The 17,273-nt window shown below is 41.2% G+C and overlaps 1 protein-coding gene across 2 annotated transcripts; it reads right to left on the bottom strand.

Annotated features, from left to right (window-relative positions):
* Positions 1-1,687: 1,687 nt before the first annotated feature.
* Positions 1,688-11,392, bottom strand: b3gnt5b (UDP-GlcNAc:betaGal beta-1,3-N-acetylglucosaminyltransferase 5b). 2 transcript variants are annotated; one of them, XM_005475999.4, is made up of 3 exons: positions 11,242-11,392; positions 6,594-6,721; positions 1,688-4,811 (listed from the first exon to the last, which is right to left on the bottom strand). In XM_005475999.4, the coding sequence occupies exon 3, from the start codon at positions 4,503-4,505 to the stop codon at positions 3,342-3,344; it is 1,164 nt and encodes a 387-aa protein (XP_005476056.1). In that variant the 5' UTR covers positions 4,506-4,811; positions 6,594-6,721; positions 11,242-11,392; the 3' UTR covers positions 1,688-3,341. The 2 variants fall into 2 exon arrangements, with proteins under 2 accessions (XP_005476056.1, XP_025756315.1); XM_025900530.1 differs by lacking the exon at positions 11,242-11,392 and adding an exon at positions 8,955-9,083.
* Between the last annotated feature and the right edge of the window lie 5,881 nt (positions 11,393-17,273).

Genomic DNA, 17,273 nt, shown 5'->3' with positions numbered 1-17,273 from the left:
AATCCAAAATGCTGCAGCAAGAGTCCTGACAGGGACTAGAAAGAGAGAGCATATTTCTCCTGTTTTGGCTTCCCTTCATTGGCTTCCTGTTAAATCCAGAATTGAATTCAAAATCCTGCTCCTCACATACAAGGTCTTAAATAATCAGGCCCCATCTTATCTTAATGACCTTGTGGTACCATATCACCCTATTAGAGCACTTCGCTCTCACACTGCAGGGCTACTTGTTGTTCCTAGAGTATTTAAAAGTAGAATGGGAGGCAGAGCCTTCAGTTTTCAGGTCCCTCTTCTGTGGAACGAGCTTCCAGTTTGGATTCGGGAGACAGACACTATCTGGACTTTTAAGATTAGGCTTCAAACTTTCCTTTTTGCTAAAGCATATAGTTAGGGCTGGACCAGGTGACCCTGAATCCTCCCTTAGTTATGCTGGAATAGACGTAGGCTGCCGGAGATTCCCATGATGCATTGAGTTTTTCCTTTAGAGTCACCTTTCTCACTCACTATGTGTTAATAGACCTCTCTGCATCGAATCATATCTGTTATTAATCTCTGTCTCTCTTCCACAGCATGTCTTTATCCTGTTTTCCTTCTCTCACCCCAACCGGTCGCAGCAGATGGCCCCGCCCCTCCCTGAGCCTGGTTCTGCCGGAGGTTTCTTCCTGTTAAAAGGGAGTTTTTCCTTCCCACTGTCGCCAAAGTGCTTGCTCATAGGGGGTCATATGATTGTTGGGTTTTTCTCTGTATGTATTATTGTGCAATCTACTGTACAATAAAAAGCGCCTTGAGGCGACTTCTGTTGTGATTTGGCGCTATATAAATAAAATTGAATTGAATTGAACAAACCGACTTCTGCTTACAGTCAAAGTAAACAGCTCCACACTTTATGTGACATTTCCCACTTTACTAAATTGAATTTGAGCAGCAACTGCATATTTACAGCTTGAACTGGACACATTAGTCTTTTTTTTTCCTAAACTCAATTACTGCCAAACAGATGCAGACAGCTGGGACTGTTTTCTGGACCCATCCTAAATCCTGCTCTCCCTTTACAAGTTGCCTCGGAAACGGAACATCTGTTTCCAGAACGGTTAATCCAGGCCATGTCGCATTTCAGGAACGAGGTGCCATAAATATGTATGCAAACAGTTTGCAGTGAGGCCAAGCAAAGGAAGCAGAGGGTGACATTTTCATCACCTGTGCTGACTGCGTAATATCAAGTCAGATCCAGAAACTCACACAAGAGAGAGCCTAGCATTTTGCTTTCTAAGTTTAAACAAAATAAAACTTCAATATCGAAGGGAGGTTTTTAAAATAATTTTTTATTCAAAATCAGCTGCAGGAAAGAAGAAATGGAAACAATTTAGCAATTTTAAACAAGAGGGGAGCATGGAGCAACAGCCTTCCAGTCCGATGTGTGTAGTAGCTCCTTTGGTTTGTTTCTAGCTAAAAACTTTAAGGTTTGGCCCCACCCACCCACCCACCCACCCACACACCCACACACCCACCCACACACCCACCCACACACCCACACACACACACACACACACACACACACACACACACACACACACACACACACACACACACACACACACACACACACACACACACACACACACACACACACACACACGAGACTGCAAATAGTTGAGGCAAAGCGTATACTAACGGTGGCGTATGCATTTCAATTGGTTAAAACATAAGCCCTGCTTTCATTAAATGAAAGGTTAAAAATATTTGAGCCTCAGTCCCGTTGATCTGACTCTGTCAGACGGACGCCTGTTTGGAGAGCTTTTTTGCTTTAACACAGGAAAAACACAAGTTTCGACATCACACTTGCTGTGTGGTTCAGTCTGAATGCAACATGTTCTGCATTGTGGTTGACTGTTTCCCCACTACAACTGATGGCAGTTAAAGTAAATCACCGCCCGCAGATACTATGGCCTCTATAGGCAGCTGTAGGTTTTGATGAGAATAAACCACTTCAACTAAAAATAAAATGTTTTAAAAAAAATGTTTAAATAATAATAATAATAATAATAATAACAAAAAATTAAAATCACATATACTTTTTACATAAAGAGAGTGAGAGTTTAACAATTAATTGAAGTTTCACTTTGTGTTTCACACAAGCAGAAACCCGACAGGAGAGTAATAGTAAAATATGCTCTGGAGATGTTTATGAGCAAAGGTGATCTTTAGACAGATTCATATTACCTTTTTAGTCATATGCGGTCAAAGTGCAAAAGTCTGCTGCTGGTGAGATTTTCCATTACCTCTGAAGAGTTAGTTTAATGTTTTTAGGTAACTCGTTTCTTACATGCTGCCACATTTTTACAAATTTACAAATTTTACAAAAAAAAAAGAAAAAAAAAAAAAGAAGAGCAAATAAGTTGTTGTTTTCCCCCTATATGTCAAATTGTATCAGACAACTCTCAGTCACTGCTACAATTCTTTAAAACTTGCACAAGTTTTGGCTTGATTGGCAATCTTTGTGATGGTATGACACTGCTGTATCTGTTGAAGTGAGATACATGAATTACTACATGCCGCTATGTCTCCCACAGTCCCACAGATATGTATTGAACAGGGGGCACACAAGGGGTTTACTAACCACCTGACTTGAATATCTTTAGTATGGCGCGAAAAACCCACGCAAGCACTTTGGAGAAATGCTAAGCAGGGGAAAGAAACCTTTCAGCATTTCAAAGGCCTGGGCTGAGGTTTCCTCAGATCTTGTTTCCCTTTTACACAAACTCTCAAGTTCTTCACCAGCAACAGAGTGCAGACTTTATTCCGATTAAAAAAACGAAACAAAAAACAGAGTCAAATGTCATTTTTTTCCCCAGCACAAGAGCAAAAGTAGAGAAGTATGACTGTCACAGATCTGTTCGATTAGATATTTCAGACATCACTGTCATCACCGAAATTATTCACTTCCGTTTTCACAGATCAGTCAGTCAGTTTTAATAACATGGCTATTTTTTTAAGCTTCACGTTTCACGGTAAGGCAATGAGGATGTGTTGTCCTGCTCAGCCCCGCTGGGGTGAAGATGCCATTTGCACCACACCGAAGTTTGAATTGCGGCGATGTGTAAACGTTGAGACCTTTTGAAACACTGTGCTGTGAATGAAAATCTATTGTTAGGACATTATTAAATGCACTGATGTCACACCCACAGTGACGCAAATCGCCAGGTCTCGAACACAACGCTTCGGCGTGAATGTCTGACTGAAAGGACTGAGGTAATATTCGCAGCAGTACCGTCATGTGCTCATGATCTACAGTATGACACATTTGCACTCACAGTCTGATGACACGCACAAAGCGTTGAGTAATACTAGGAAAAGGCTGCTATGCAGGGGTAGGTGTTGAAATAGTAGGGTTTACAAAGCAGAGCCAGTTTCACAGCGGTGCAGTACAGGTCCCCTAAGAATCCAGAGACCTGCTGTTTCACCTGAGGGTGCGTTGCTGCCTTCCAAACGTCGTGAATGTCTTCTATGTGCCCGTGTGATGTCATCATCTTTGTGTAGATACATGGGTGATACGGCGCCTTGCCCTCTCCTGAGAAATAATTGTGCTCCTGTGGTGACACACCCACGGTGCTGGCGCAGATGCCCATGAACACATCGTCTATGTAAATGGATGCGTTCAGGGTCAGCGTGGCGTGGTAGATTTTCTCCGCGACGTCACCGGAGACAACATACGCAGCCCCAGCTGTGTAGTCCGGGTAGGTCACCCAGGGGTACATCTCATAGGAAACGTAGTACTTGCTCTCCTTGTCGCGGATGGGCGGCGCGCCTCTGTGCACTCGACCGACCCAGAAGTCTTTAACATCTCTGCTGCTCACGTCCTGCAGGTAGCTCACCAGGTTGGGCATGTGGACGAAGATGTCGTCATCGGCGGTCATGAGGAAGCGGGCGTGTGGGCAGCGGCTGTGCATCCAGTGGAACTGCATGATCAGCTTCAGGGTCAGGTTGTGGAAAGAGTCTAGAAAGTCTTGCTGGATCAAGTCGCCATGGAGACGATTCTCTTGGATGAGCTGATACTGAAAACCAACGCCACTACTCTTGCTCCACAAAGGCTCCGTCTCCTTGGTCTGAACTGCTCCCAGAACGAACACCACCTTGACTGTCACCCCCAGGGTATTTTGGATGTAGGTCTCGTTCCCCCAGGTGGACCTGATGGCCATTCGCCTTTCTATATTTTCTGGCGACGTTTTGACAAAGAGGAGGAGGAGAACATCTTCCCCGACGCATTTGTTGGGGTGGTCCATAAGGTAGTGGAAGTTGCTAAACATTCTGGCTTGCTTTCGGGGGATGGTGAGGCTCTCGTTGACGGAGGTGAAGCTGTTGATCAGGTAGCGATAGGAATAGGATTTGACGTGGCTGACGATGCTGTTGTCCAGCTGCTGCCAGCAGACCATCACCACAGAGAGCACCAGGCAAGTGGTCATCACCTGCACCAACTGCCATTTTCGAACCCGGCGGAAATTCAGAAACATCCTGGAATATGATCAACTAGTGGCTGCGGTCCCTGTCTGAGAGGAGGCGGCAGTGGAGCAGCTTTTGGTGCGTTCGGGGGGGGTGAGGTAATGGAGGTCGACAGCGTTGTTTGATTGCCTCAGAGCATCACTTGATTGGTATTCCATGCTAGGCTCTCCAACATTCAGCAGGAGGCAGAGGCAGTGGTCTGAGTCAGTGGGGGCTGCTGGGAAGTGTGATCCATTGGGGCGGAGTGGGGGGGGGGAGAAAGCCACTCAGTCGCTCAGCAGCAGAAGACTCATTACTCGCCCACTTAATCTTTGGTTCTGCAAAGAGAAAGAGCGCATTTATAGTTTGGAATTTAGAAAAAAAATTCCTCTGTGCAAGGTGATTATAGGCAACTAGAACCACATTAAAAAACAACAACTAGATGTGAAAAATCATTTTAGTTAACTAAAATAAAAGTCCACTCTGGAAACTAACTGAAAATAAACTGAATTCAAAACAAAAAATTTAAATGAAATAAAAACTAATCAGAAAATGCGAAACTGTAATAAGGGTGCTTCCGTGCATTTCAAAAAGGAGGAAACGGAAACATACCATCCTTCTTGGCGCCAAAGTGTGGCAGATGCATCTCTCGTGTCAAATTCAAATTTCGCAAACATGCTTTTTGCCCGCCATCACCCCATGAACCCCACATGTACAAGTCCGAGAATCGTACCATTAGCTGAAGAGCAGACCGTTTGTGGTCGATGGGAGATGGTGGTGGTGGTGGTGGGGGGGGTCATGGGGTGAGCGAAAAGAATGCAAAAGCCAACGCAGCAAATGTTGAAATACAAGCTTGTCCATAATGGAGGGGTTTACTGTGCAGACCCAGTGAAATCGCTGAGAGTCATGAAAAACACTCTGATACAATGGATGGTGTCAGAATAGCTCAGCAGCACAATACAGGATGAGAATAACTCGCTTCCGTCAAGGCCTAGGCTAAAACCAGGGGGGTGCTGGGTGGGGCTGATGTTGGGTCGTAATGAACACAGGGCATGCAACTCCCAGTGCGCCCAGAGAGCTTTTTAAACATCACTGGGTGTGCCTAATGGGGTCAGTGGCTCCGAATGGCTTTCGTTTCTCTCTGCCCGATAATGAAAAACGCTTCACCTCCTCTCGCTCTCACACACAAACGCTTAATACTTCATCTACTTTATTACTTTGCTGCCTGCGTGATGCGCTCCTTTTATTATTATTTTTTCGCAGATATTTTATAAGAGGGAATGGATTTATGTCTTCATTACAAGCCTGCCGAAGGGAGGGTGCTTAACGGTGCGTGATATGTTAGCATGAATTTACAGGGTTTGTTTACCCGAATCATAATAGAATTAAAAACATGCTTCAGCCTTAATAACTGGGATAGACATTGTCGGGTATTTATTCTAAAGGTTTAAGATATCTGTTTACGAAGCGAGTTGCGCCTTCCTAGAAAGGGCATGACGTGTAACAATGCACAGCTAACAAAGACAAAGTTGTAACACAAGCTGTGAAGGCAGTGTCACAAACAAAAATCATTTCCAGTTAGTGCTGAGGTCAGAGCTTGTAACTCTTTTTAGATGCATGTGGAAATGAGGAACTATATGCAACTTTTGCAGAAGTATAATATATCCTTCACATGCCCAGAGGAAAGAACATGTGGCATTTTAAAAAACGATGAAACCGTTAATCTGTTACACATTTATATGTGATAGATAATCTTCAGGACTCTGTGTTAGTTGAAACTGTGCACAATTAAAATTGAAATTTCTTACATCCCCCCCCCCATACATCTTAGCAGTTTATCTTAGATTACTATTCTATGTTCATAATTTAGCCAAGCCTGCAGTACATTCATAGCTTCTACTGTTCAGATTGTTGACTGAAGGACTAACAGCTCCACTTTTCTCTACACGGATGATTCTGCTACAGGATTCAGGATACAGTAAACAGACAGCAGCCTTGAGCCAGTTTCTCTACCTAATCTATTCCCTTTGTATGAATATTCTTGTAGCACAGAAGCAAAATGAGAAGGAGATGGGGAGGGGGGCCCAAACTGTGACCTGAATGAATATTCTAGCACTTACCGGCAAAAGATAGTTTCACTGTGTGAATCTAGCGACAGCCTCCTCTCCTATACTGAAGACGTTGACCTCTCCTTCAGATGACAAGAGGAAAAGACTCAACAGAGGCTGGCATCAAGTAGTCAAACCACCTGTGGGAGGAACAGTCCGAGTGAGAATGTGTGAAGGGATTTTTTTTTTCCTGTTTTTCTGTTCCCTCTCTTGGTCTGTGTGCACAGACTGACGGTTGTTTCTGAATAAACCATCTCTGCTCTTGCGCCCTCCCTTTCTTTCCACTGCAGTCAATGCTAGGTAGGTGGTGGTAAAGTGCAGGAAGGACAATAAGAGGAAGGCATGAGAGGTTAAAGTTGCTCCGACAAACATTACTTTCAAGTTCATAAGCAAACTCCCTGCACACGTCGCGCACACACACCTTTGGATTTTCTGAACCTGTAGGAACCAATCAGTACCTGAAGATAAATGCACTATAGACACACTGCATCCTGTATACTAGCCAATGGACACATCAGTGGCCCCTTTGTCTAACACCAGGAAAGGACTACCTTCAAAAGAGAGTTAATGCAAAGTGTGCAGGCAATCAGTGACAGGCAACCTAATCAACGTACTGACATGTCCAACTATGAAACGGCCACACTTTATCCATTCAGTGTTCACACAAAAGCCTCAGTATCACAACCCTTTTTATATATTTAGCTTTATAATGAAATGTAGCAGCCTCCACTCCATCAAAACAGGCAATATGAAATCCTAAAGCGGCGTGCCCTGAATTTCACCTGAGAGCTGGTGCGTTGGATGTCTAAAAATATACAAAATGACCTGATTAGACAGAAATGTTTGTCAGGAGATTACAGAAGTGAAAGACTACACTATGATCCATCAGGTTCTGCACAGGATATGACTAACTGTACTGGGAAATTGTGAAGAAAGGGTTGTGCTCAGGCTTGGCTTCCCACTCGCACACTCACAGTAATGCCCACATGCTTATTTGATCAACAGCCACAAAAGGATCTCAGATCACTGGGACGGTTTTTACTTTTGGGAAATCCCTAAAACCAGTTACAGGTGTCATTAATTTACTTTAATAACCAGGGGTGCACATAAGTGGTCCGCAGGTGCGCATTCGCTGTCAAAATAAAAGACTCGCACCAGATAAGAAGTTGCAACGCGGGTTTGCGTACATAAGATTTTCTGGAGGAGGACAGACATTTGTTTAGAACTCTTAAAGATGTCGAAGAAGCAAGCTCCTTTAAGGAATTACTCTGGTGTTCCTCCACCTCCAAAGAAATGTCAGAAGGAGTCCGAACCGCAAAAGAAGCGCGTATTCTCGGTAAAGTGGTTGCAGGAGGTGAGGTGGCTTCAAACAAATGATGAACGCACAGGGATGTGGTGCAGAATATGCTGTGAAAATCCCACTCTAGCAGACAAAAACAGTGCCTTTTATATGTACGCAAACGCACGTTGCAACTTCTTATCTGGTGCGCGTCTTTTATTTTGACAGCGAATGCGCACCTGCGGACCACTTATGTGCACCCCTGTTAATAACATTTAACACTATGTTGTTTGGCACCAAGACCAATAATTTAGTTTTTCACTCCATTCATTGTATTTGCATGATGATTTGTGGCCCCATCCTCTCATTGCTTCTTTGCATACGACTTCTTCCCGGTTAGCATCATTTTGCCTTGAATCGTGAGCATAAACTGGCCACGATCAGGTGCTTCCTTTTAAGTAATGCACGTCTCTGTCTAGAACCTTGCAGAGAGCACCTGCTCATGACCGGTTTATGGTGAAATGATGTTCTTTCCACTGCCGAATTATGGCCCCAACAGCGTTCACTGAAATCTTCAGTGGTTTAAAAATTCTTGTGTAACCAATTATATCAGTGTGTTTTGCAACAATAAAGTGTTGAGAAAGCTCATTAGTTTTACCCATCACGAGCTGTTTCTTGTGTAACACCTTGGTAATGAGCCATCTTGCACTGACAAACTGACTGATACTTAAAGCAGTAAATTCCCAAATTGGATTAGATCTTCAATTGGAACACTATTGACACAAACAGCGCCCTCTGTGATGTCTTCAGCTGACAAGTTGAAACTGCATAGCTGCAGACAGGCAGCCATTAAGCCCCTTCCCTCAGCAGCACTGAACAAACACAACACAACAAACACTGAACAAAGAAATCTCCCATTTCAACAACACTGCAGTACTGAACATGTATCAAACGTTAACCTGGAAGGCTCAGATGTTAATGTTAGCCACTGAAAGCCTGCATTTACACACGGTGCTCGTTTTTGGCACCTATGCTCCAACAAGCGGCTGTGCGCGCTGCTATTGCAGTGCCTGTGTGAAGGATATTACTCTTACCGCTCCGCAGCTGTTGGAAACCCACCACAAAGCCACAGCAACAGTTGTTCGTGTCAGTACTACTGGTTTAAACCATCGTCAGAGACCTAACTTTGTGCACCTCGTGTACAGCCTGCTGGACACCGGAAAGCAATGCATCATCTCTGGGCCCGCCCACTGTTTTGGTGACGTAAAAGTCAGTCGCCTGCGTCAGCTGCACGTTTAGCTCAAGAGCTATTGCAAAAAAAAAAAGACATTCCCTTTGTCAACATTATCACATCATTCTTCAACTGCCTTGAAACACTTGTTAACCAATCAACATTCGAAAGTCGCTTACATCATCTACTTCCAGCAATTTGCAGTCACGATCTTGCAGAACTGCACAGGAGGGCATCTCAGCTGGGTGAAAACCCCGTTCTGCCCTCTGAAAAGTTTACGTGGATGGATGCATTTGTGGGACGATAAATTGTGCTTGAGTTTATCAGGTCAGTTGATCCCATTACCAGTTTTAAATGATTGTTGAAAGCTTGTTTTCAGCCATAGTTTGCACTCCAGTTCCACGCCTACATTTACTGGGAAGCTCGCTTCAGGAAGGCCATCCGGCAGATGTTTGCCAAATCAAATATGCAGATACAACAGCTGTTGTAAGCCTTGTAGAAATAACGGACCAACTAAAAGTGCTTTTTACCTGCCGTATTATCAGCCTGTTAAGTTACCACTATTATTTAACAGAAAAGGATATTTACAGTTATAAGGTTTAAGTATTGAACTCCCTCTTTGTGCTTTTTTAAGACATAATGACGAACTTTTAAAGAGACTCAGTCGATTACAAAGATTACTAATTTAGAAATACTAATAATTACTTCAGTTATGTTAGGAAGAGCTGTATTTGTAGTGGACTATAGACAGAATCATTTAAAACAGTTTTTGAACAATGGAAAATGCGACAGAAAGCTAATTATTTGCAAATCGCACAACTCTTATTTAACTGAAAACACCACAAAAGGCAGACAAATGGATTTGCTAAATATGGGACGAATAAAATGTTTCTTGTCTCGTTTTGTTTTATGAAACGATCTCATTTCAAAATTGGATGTTATCAGCATGTTTCGAAAAAGAATGTCTGGACGTGTGTTTGACGTGGTTGCAACTTCCAACTTTTGAGAGTTGAAGGACGGCTGCCGCAGCTCTGACAGTAAAACATTTCTCCATTCTTGTTCAATGTACGATTCCAACCTCTCAGTTAATCAGGGCTTTTTGTATCACAGAAATGGCTTCATAATGAGTCAAATATGGTCAAGTTTAGCACACAATTTGACTTTATTCTCAAAACAATCAACAATATTTTTCTTTCTAAATGTGGCCCTAATACTCTGTCACACTGTACTCAGAGAGCTGGTCAAAAGGAAATCCAGATCTTAAAGTCTGGAGTCATAGTGGAGATTAAGTCCAGTGGGAAGTCTCTCCAGTTTGTGAACCCCTCCCTGTTCTATCAGAGACAAGACAGACACTGCACTTATTTCTGAACAGAAATCTATGCAAGTTTCTGCAGTTCCTCTATGTCCCACTTGAAGCTAGCATAAAAATGAGTCAGTCCCCATAGACCCCATATTAAAATAGAAAACATTACAGTATTACAAAGCATCAATACAACCTAGAACCAAGAAAAAGCAACAACTATCAATGCTGAGGCTTAAAATGCAGCCACTGTGACATCGTGCATTGAACAAAGCAATGCCATGCATTTCTGTTCCCTTGCCCAAACAGTGATGATACAAGCCCAACCAGAGACCATTCGTAAAAAGGAACACACTTCAACACTCTCCAGGAAAGCAGAGTGTTCTTGTAAAACATATAAGAAAACAATTCCCACTAACGATGCAAGCAAGAAACTTGTTTCACGGCTTGACTGAGTCACACCCATAATTAACACCCATTTAAACCGGCTACAAACTGACAGTCTAAATGGTTCAAAGCATCTGAAAACTTTGTCTTTCCTGTTTTGTCTCTAAGTGTTTTTAAGAATCGCTGGGAAACACTTTCGCTATCTCTTTATTGTGAAAAGATAGCTGACACGGAACCAAAGTTTTATCTTTTCTCGCTCGCTCGCTGACTCGCTCTGAAAAATAAAACTACTTATCTTCAAGTATCAACAGAAGACGATAAGCTAGCTTTTTGGCGATTACTTGTGGAATAACAATTAACCACTAAAATTAATTTAACCAAAGAAATTCTCAAGATCTTGAATTCGGATTAAAGCATTAAATTCGTGATATTTCCACAGCCTAATGTAAGTGGTTGTTCATACCTCACACTACGGTCAACATCACAGAGTTGCCCCAGCCGCTGCCGACCACTCCACGAACCTCAATGATCGCACGGTAGCTGGAAGGAACCAAACGCCCTCGCGGAGGGGGGGGGAGCCTAATTTGAATAGAAGCACACCGTCTGTTAAGAACCCGTCTGTTAAAAGTCTTTCTTGTTGTTTCTTGTTGGTGTTTCTTGTCTATGCCTTGTTGAAACGTCTCTTATTAAAGCATTCATTCCGAAACGGAGTTTAACAATGCCATAGATATCTAATCTTATAAACCAAAGGAGGCACATCACCCCTCAAGAAAAGTAGTGACACCTGTAGCGACCAGGCATAAAAAAAAATCACCTAGCAGTAATAACAATAATAATATTGATTCCATAGCGACAGCTGCTTTAGTTTAGTTAGCGTCAGATCCATCAGGGTTGCCAGGCCTCATGTTTCTGCCATGTGACGGCTGTAGAAAACTAACAAAGGATGTATGAGAGGCCTCAAAACAAGCCAAAATTCATTCTTTCACTCTCACACACATACATTCTTCTTTCACACACATATATTTTCACTCTCACATACATATATTTTCACTCTCACATACATACATTTTCACTCTCACATACATATATTTTCATTCTTTCACTCTCACACACATACATTCTTCTTTCACACACATATATTTTCACTCTCACATACATACATTTTCACTCTCACATACATACATTTTCACTCTCACATACATACATTCTTCTTTCACACACACATATATTTTCACTCTCACACACATATATTTTCACTCTCACACACATATATTTTCACTCTCACACACATATATTTTCACTCTCACATACATATATTTTCACTCCCACACATATACATTCTTCTTTCACACACATATATTTTCACTCTCACATACATATATTTTCACTCTCACACACATATATTTTCACTCTCACACACATACATTCTTCTTTCACACACATATATATTTTCACTCTCACATACATATATTTTCACTCCCACACATATACATTCTTCTTTCACACACATATATTTTCACTCTCACACACATATATTTTCACTCTCACACACATACATTCTTCTTTCACACACATATATATTTTCACTCTCACATACATATATTTTCACTCTCACATACATATATTTTCACTCTCACACACATATATTTTCACTCTCACACACATACATTCTTCTTTCACACACATATATATTTTCACTCTCACATACATATATTTTCACTCTCACATACATATATTTTCACTCTCACATACATACATTTTCATTTATGCATTCCTACATTTTGCTCTCATTTACATGCATTCAATATGCATTTAATCTCACAAATAATATATGTATGTAAGAAGAGAATGCATACATGTCAGAAGAAAATATATGTATGTGAATGAAAGAGTATAGTGGAAACGGAAGGAGTTTAATGGAAACGGAAGGCTGGGTGTCTGTACCGCTGTGATTGGCTGAGAAGCACGCGCGGGTCACTTTCAAGTGTCTGACAGCATGGAGGGGGGAGAAGAAACTCGAGTTCTTCAGCAAGCTATCGGGGTGTTAAGAAATATTTTATCATCTCCTGAAACGGTCACATCGTTGTCCTCGTCACTTGATCGAGATGGGATGGGCTCAACTTTTTTTTTTTACGTGCGCTCAGAATAGTGGCACAAAAATAACGCCACAGTAACCCAGAAAGAGTAATATTTCAAACTCCGCCACTCTGTGCTTCTCTGCCACTGCCTCGTTTGAGTTTTGGACGAAATGGATTCTGAGATATTGCATTTCGTCATTTCGAGCTGATTGGAGACCAAAACAGCCAATCAGATATTTTTGCATCCAAGTCTGTGATTGGCTGGTTTTGTGGCACAAAAATAACGCCATAGGTCACAAAATAAACTTTTAAGATATTTTCATGCGAGAATGGTGCTGTGTAAACTTCAAATATCTGCTTGATTCATCAAGACATCACATATTTCCATAAGTGCTCTAACATTTTCGGAGATGCCTGTTACCTATGGCCTTATTTTTGTCCCACTAGTCTGAGCGCACGTAAAAAAAAATTGAGCGCACGTAAAAAAAAAAGTTGAGCCCGTCCCATCTCGATCAAGTGACGAGGACAACGATGTGACCGTTTCAGGAGATGATAAAATATTTCTTAACACCCCGATAGCTTGCTGAAGAACTCGAGTTTCTTCTCCCCCCTCCATGCTGTCAGACACTTGAAAGTGACCCGCGCGTGCTTCTCAGCCAATCACAGCGGTACAGACACCCAGCCTTCCGTTTCCATTAAACTCCTTCCGTTTCCACTATACTCTTTCATTCACATACATATATTTTCTTCTGACATGTATGCATTCTCTTCTTACATACATATATTATTTGTGAGATTAAATGCATATTGAATGCATGTAAATGAGAGCAAAATGTAGGAATGCATAAATGAAAATGTATGTATGTGAGAGTGAAAATATATGTATGTGAGAGTGAAAATATATGTGTGTGAAAGAAGAATGTATGTGTGTGAGAGTGAAAATATATGTGTGAGAGAGTGAAAATATATGTATGTGAGAGTGAAAATATATGTGTGTGAAAGAAGAATGTATGTGTGTGAGAGTGAAAGAATGAATTTTGGCTTGTACGGCCCCTCATACAAAACACAACTTTTATAAATAATAATAGCAAGTCCACACCACTTTTTTCCACACTGAACACTACAAAGTTTGAACGTCAGGCACAGACTATTATCCATGATCTATCAAATCTGATTTTATCAGTATAAACGCTCAACTGAATACATGCAAATTCTAATGACAGCGACAAGCATAGTTAACAGTGCTGTCTTTATGGCATGACAAGATGAACCACTTTTAAGTGACATTCATGCCCCCAATGTAAACTGGATGTAGTACACTAACCATTTAATCTAGTTTGATAGCAATCTGACTAGACTCACCAGTAAATGAGATCCAAGCTTCGCAAAACGTTTAACAGGAACTTTTGTTCGTCGCTTACAGCTATTTCTAAGAGTCTTTCCTTTATTTTCAGTCTTCGTGTATATATGGGGCTTAAAGCATGCCAGCTTTCATGTCTCGTTGACTCTCTATCTAGAAAAGGTCCAGGTTACAATCATTCATCTGCTGGAACAGAATGAAGTTAACGTGAGTTTACAGTTCCTATGAAAAACCTGTTACGTTTATATTTGGAAAGCTATGAAAGTATTTTCCTTCAGACATGTATCTTTATATTCTGGCTGATTGAGCAATGTCTATTTGGTGCTAGATGTGACATTAGTGTGAATCCCAGGGCTGAAGGTATGGGCTCAAAATGTGGTCATAAATATTTTGTACTTGTAAATCAGGATTTGTATGTGTAAAAAGAATTTGTGTGTGTGTAAAAAAGATTTGTGTGTGTAAAAAAGATTTGAGTGTGTAAAAAAAAAAATTTGAGTGTGTAAAAAAAATTTGTGTGTGCGTAAAAAAGATTTGTGTGTGGACTTAGCCAAAAAAAACCCCTGCAAGTTACAAGTACGAATTTTGACCCTATTTTTCTTCCTTTCATCTGATTGGTCAATGTCATGTCAATCACAAATGTAACAACCCAATCAGAGAACAGATGGGTTTGGCTGTCGGAGGGGGACTTTTTTGAACTGCAGGTCCTTGAAGGGTTTTTTTTGGCTAAGTCCACACACAAATCTTTTTTACACACACAAATTTTTTTTACACATACAAATCTTTTTTTACACACACACACACACACACACAAATTCTTTTTACACATACACTCAAAAAATGAAATTGGGTGGTTGTTACATGCACAAGATCCAAACTTGTAATATGAACTAAATAATTCCATGTTTCTATGGTGAATGTAATTGAATCATGTAGCATCTACATGAAATTCAGCAACGTAATTTGTTCTTGTTGAGATGACATCATACAATCTAGTAAGAGTGGTTAGTTGCCTGGATCCAGCCACTCTTACTAGATTGTATGATGTCATCTCAACAAGAACAAATTAAGTTACATTCACCATAGAAACATGGAATTATTTAGTTCAAATTACAAGTTTGGATCTTGTGCATGTAACAACCACCCAATTTCACTTTTTTGAGTCAGCTCACGAAATCCACAAGATCACATTAGATGTCAAACCACAGGAAAATCAGTGGGGTTACAAGAAGCAGACAACCACACCATGTGTATGCTGTTACTTTTTCGTATGGTTTAACTTGTCAAGGACAACAACATAAAGCATCATCAAGCATAGCTTTCCTACTTTTGTTAAGTCTGTATTGACAGATTAATGCCATGGTGGTTCGTGCTGTTGCCTCAGAGCAAGAAGATCCTGGGTTCAAATCCACAATGAGGCGAAGTTTGCAGTGGGTTCTCTCTGCGTACTCTGGTTTCCTCCACAGTTAAAAGTCATGCAGTTGTAAGGGTAGCTGGTTATTCTAAATTACCCAAAGGTGTTGAAGTGCAAATGGTTGTTTGTCTCTGTATGATAGCGACCTGTCCAGTCTGTACCCTGCCCCTGTTACCATATCACTTCTGCAGCCCAGATAAAGATAAGAAGATGGGTGGATTGGAAGTTGCTGTAAATCCGTTGAATCTTATTTTTGTTGAACATTATGTAATATGAATACAACATGTACTACAGACATAAGTTACATTTCATCCATTCAACAAGATTATCATTGGTGTAACAAACAAATATTTTACTAGTTCATGTAACAAGACTGACTTTTGATGTGCCAAAGTGTTTAAACAATATAAGATGAATTTAAATAAATCTAATTAGACTAACGTGGTACAAACATGTTGGTTGAACAAAAGTCAAATTAATTGAATGTTACTGTTAATATTATGTTAAACCTACACACATATATCGTGTTGACACAACACAACCAAGATGGATTAATATAACATGATTTGTTTAGATGGAATATAAGTGGCAAGATAAAATTACGTTCATCCAATGACTTATTTTTTTGAGTGTACAAATCCTGATTTACAAGTACAAAATATTTATGACCACATTTTGAGCCCATAGTGGATTGGCCAGATGCTCGCCGATGTGTAAAAATAACTCAGTTGTTTGGTGGTGGCTATGGCGGAGCTTGCACAGAGGCCAGCAGGTGGATGAGGGGAAAGGGGAGGCAGCAGGAGGAGCAGGAGGAGGAGGAGAGACCCGAGGCGGCCGCTGGTACGAGTGTCAGGTGAACTGAACTTCAGCTAAGAAGTTATGACCTGCGGTCTATCTGGGTCAGATATAAACCAAGATTAGGTGTAGTTTATTTTCGTTGTGCTGACTTTTTACCGTCAGTTACAATAACTCGTACTGCGTACTAGCTAGCATGACGGAGTTTCTATACAGCTGGGTGGGTGCTATGTTACTGATGTTGAACTTTATTTTATTCATAAGGTTAGTTAGTAAAGTTGCCAACCGTCCCGTAAAAAACGGAATCGTCCCGTATTCAGAGAAAATATTACACGTTTCGTATTGAGCTGAAAAGGAACGCAGTTTGTCCCGGACTTCAGTTAGAATGAAAAAAGACACAAAGCTGGATTTATTCTGTGTCTTTAGCTGTCAGCTGCCTCTTCTTCTCTGCCTCTCTCCCCCTCCTTCTCCTGTTGCTACTTCAATCATGAAACTGATCAATGATCAGCTGATCGGCTTTTCTCTCTTGCTTGTTTATCGCCCACTTTGCGCCAGAAAGAGGAAACCAGCGGATGTCGCGCTAAACAACAGCAGCACGTTTAAGCTTGATCAGCTGTTGTTAGAATTTTTTTATTTTTAATTTCTAGTATCAGCTGATGTTTGCTGGAGCCACAGCTGTAAAGCTGCTGGTCATGATATCGGTTTGGTTATCTGGTGAGAGGGAAACATGAAGATGAAACCAGGAGATGTCCTTACTGAATCATCAGAGCTGAACAGGTGATGGAGAAACAGGTTTACCTGTTAGGTGACATGAATGAATCGAAGGGAAGGTATGAACTGTTTCTGAGAGA

Source organism: Oreochromis niloticus, linkage group LG18, assembly GCF_001858045.2.
Source record: "Oreochromis niloticus isolate F11D_XX linkage group LG18, O_niloticus_UMD_NMBU, whole genome shotgun sequence".
In the NCBI taxonomy this organism is placed as follows: Eukaryota; Metazoa; Chordata; class Actinopteri; order Cichliformes; family Cichlidae; genus Oreochromis; species Oreochromis niloticus.
Note: the sequence above shows the minus strand (reverse complement) of the source record. Positions and strands in the feature narration are given on the sequence as shown.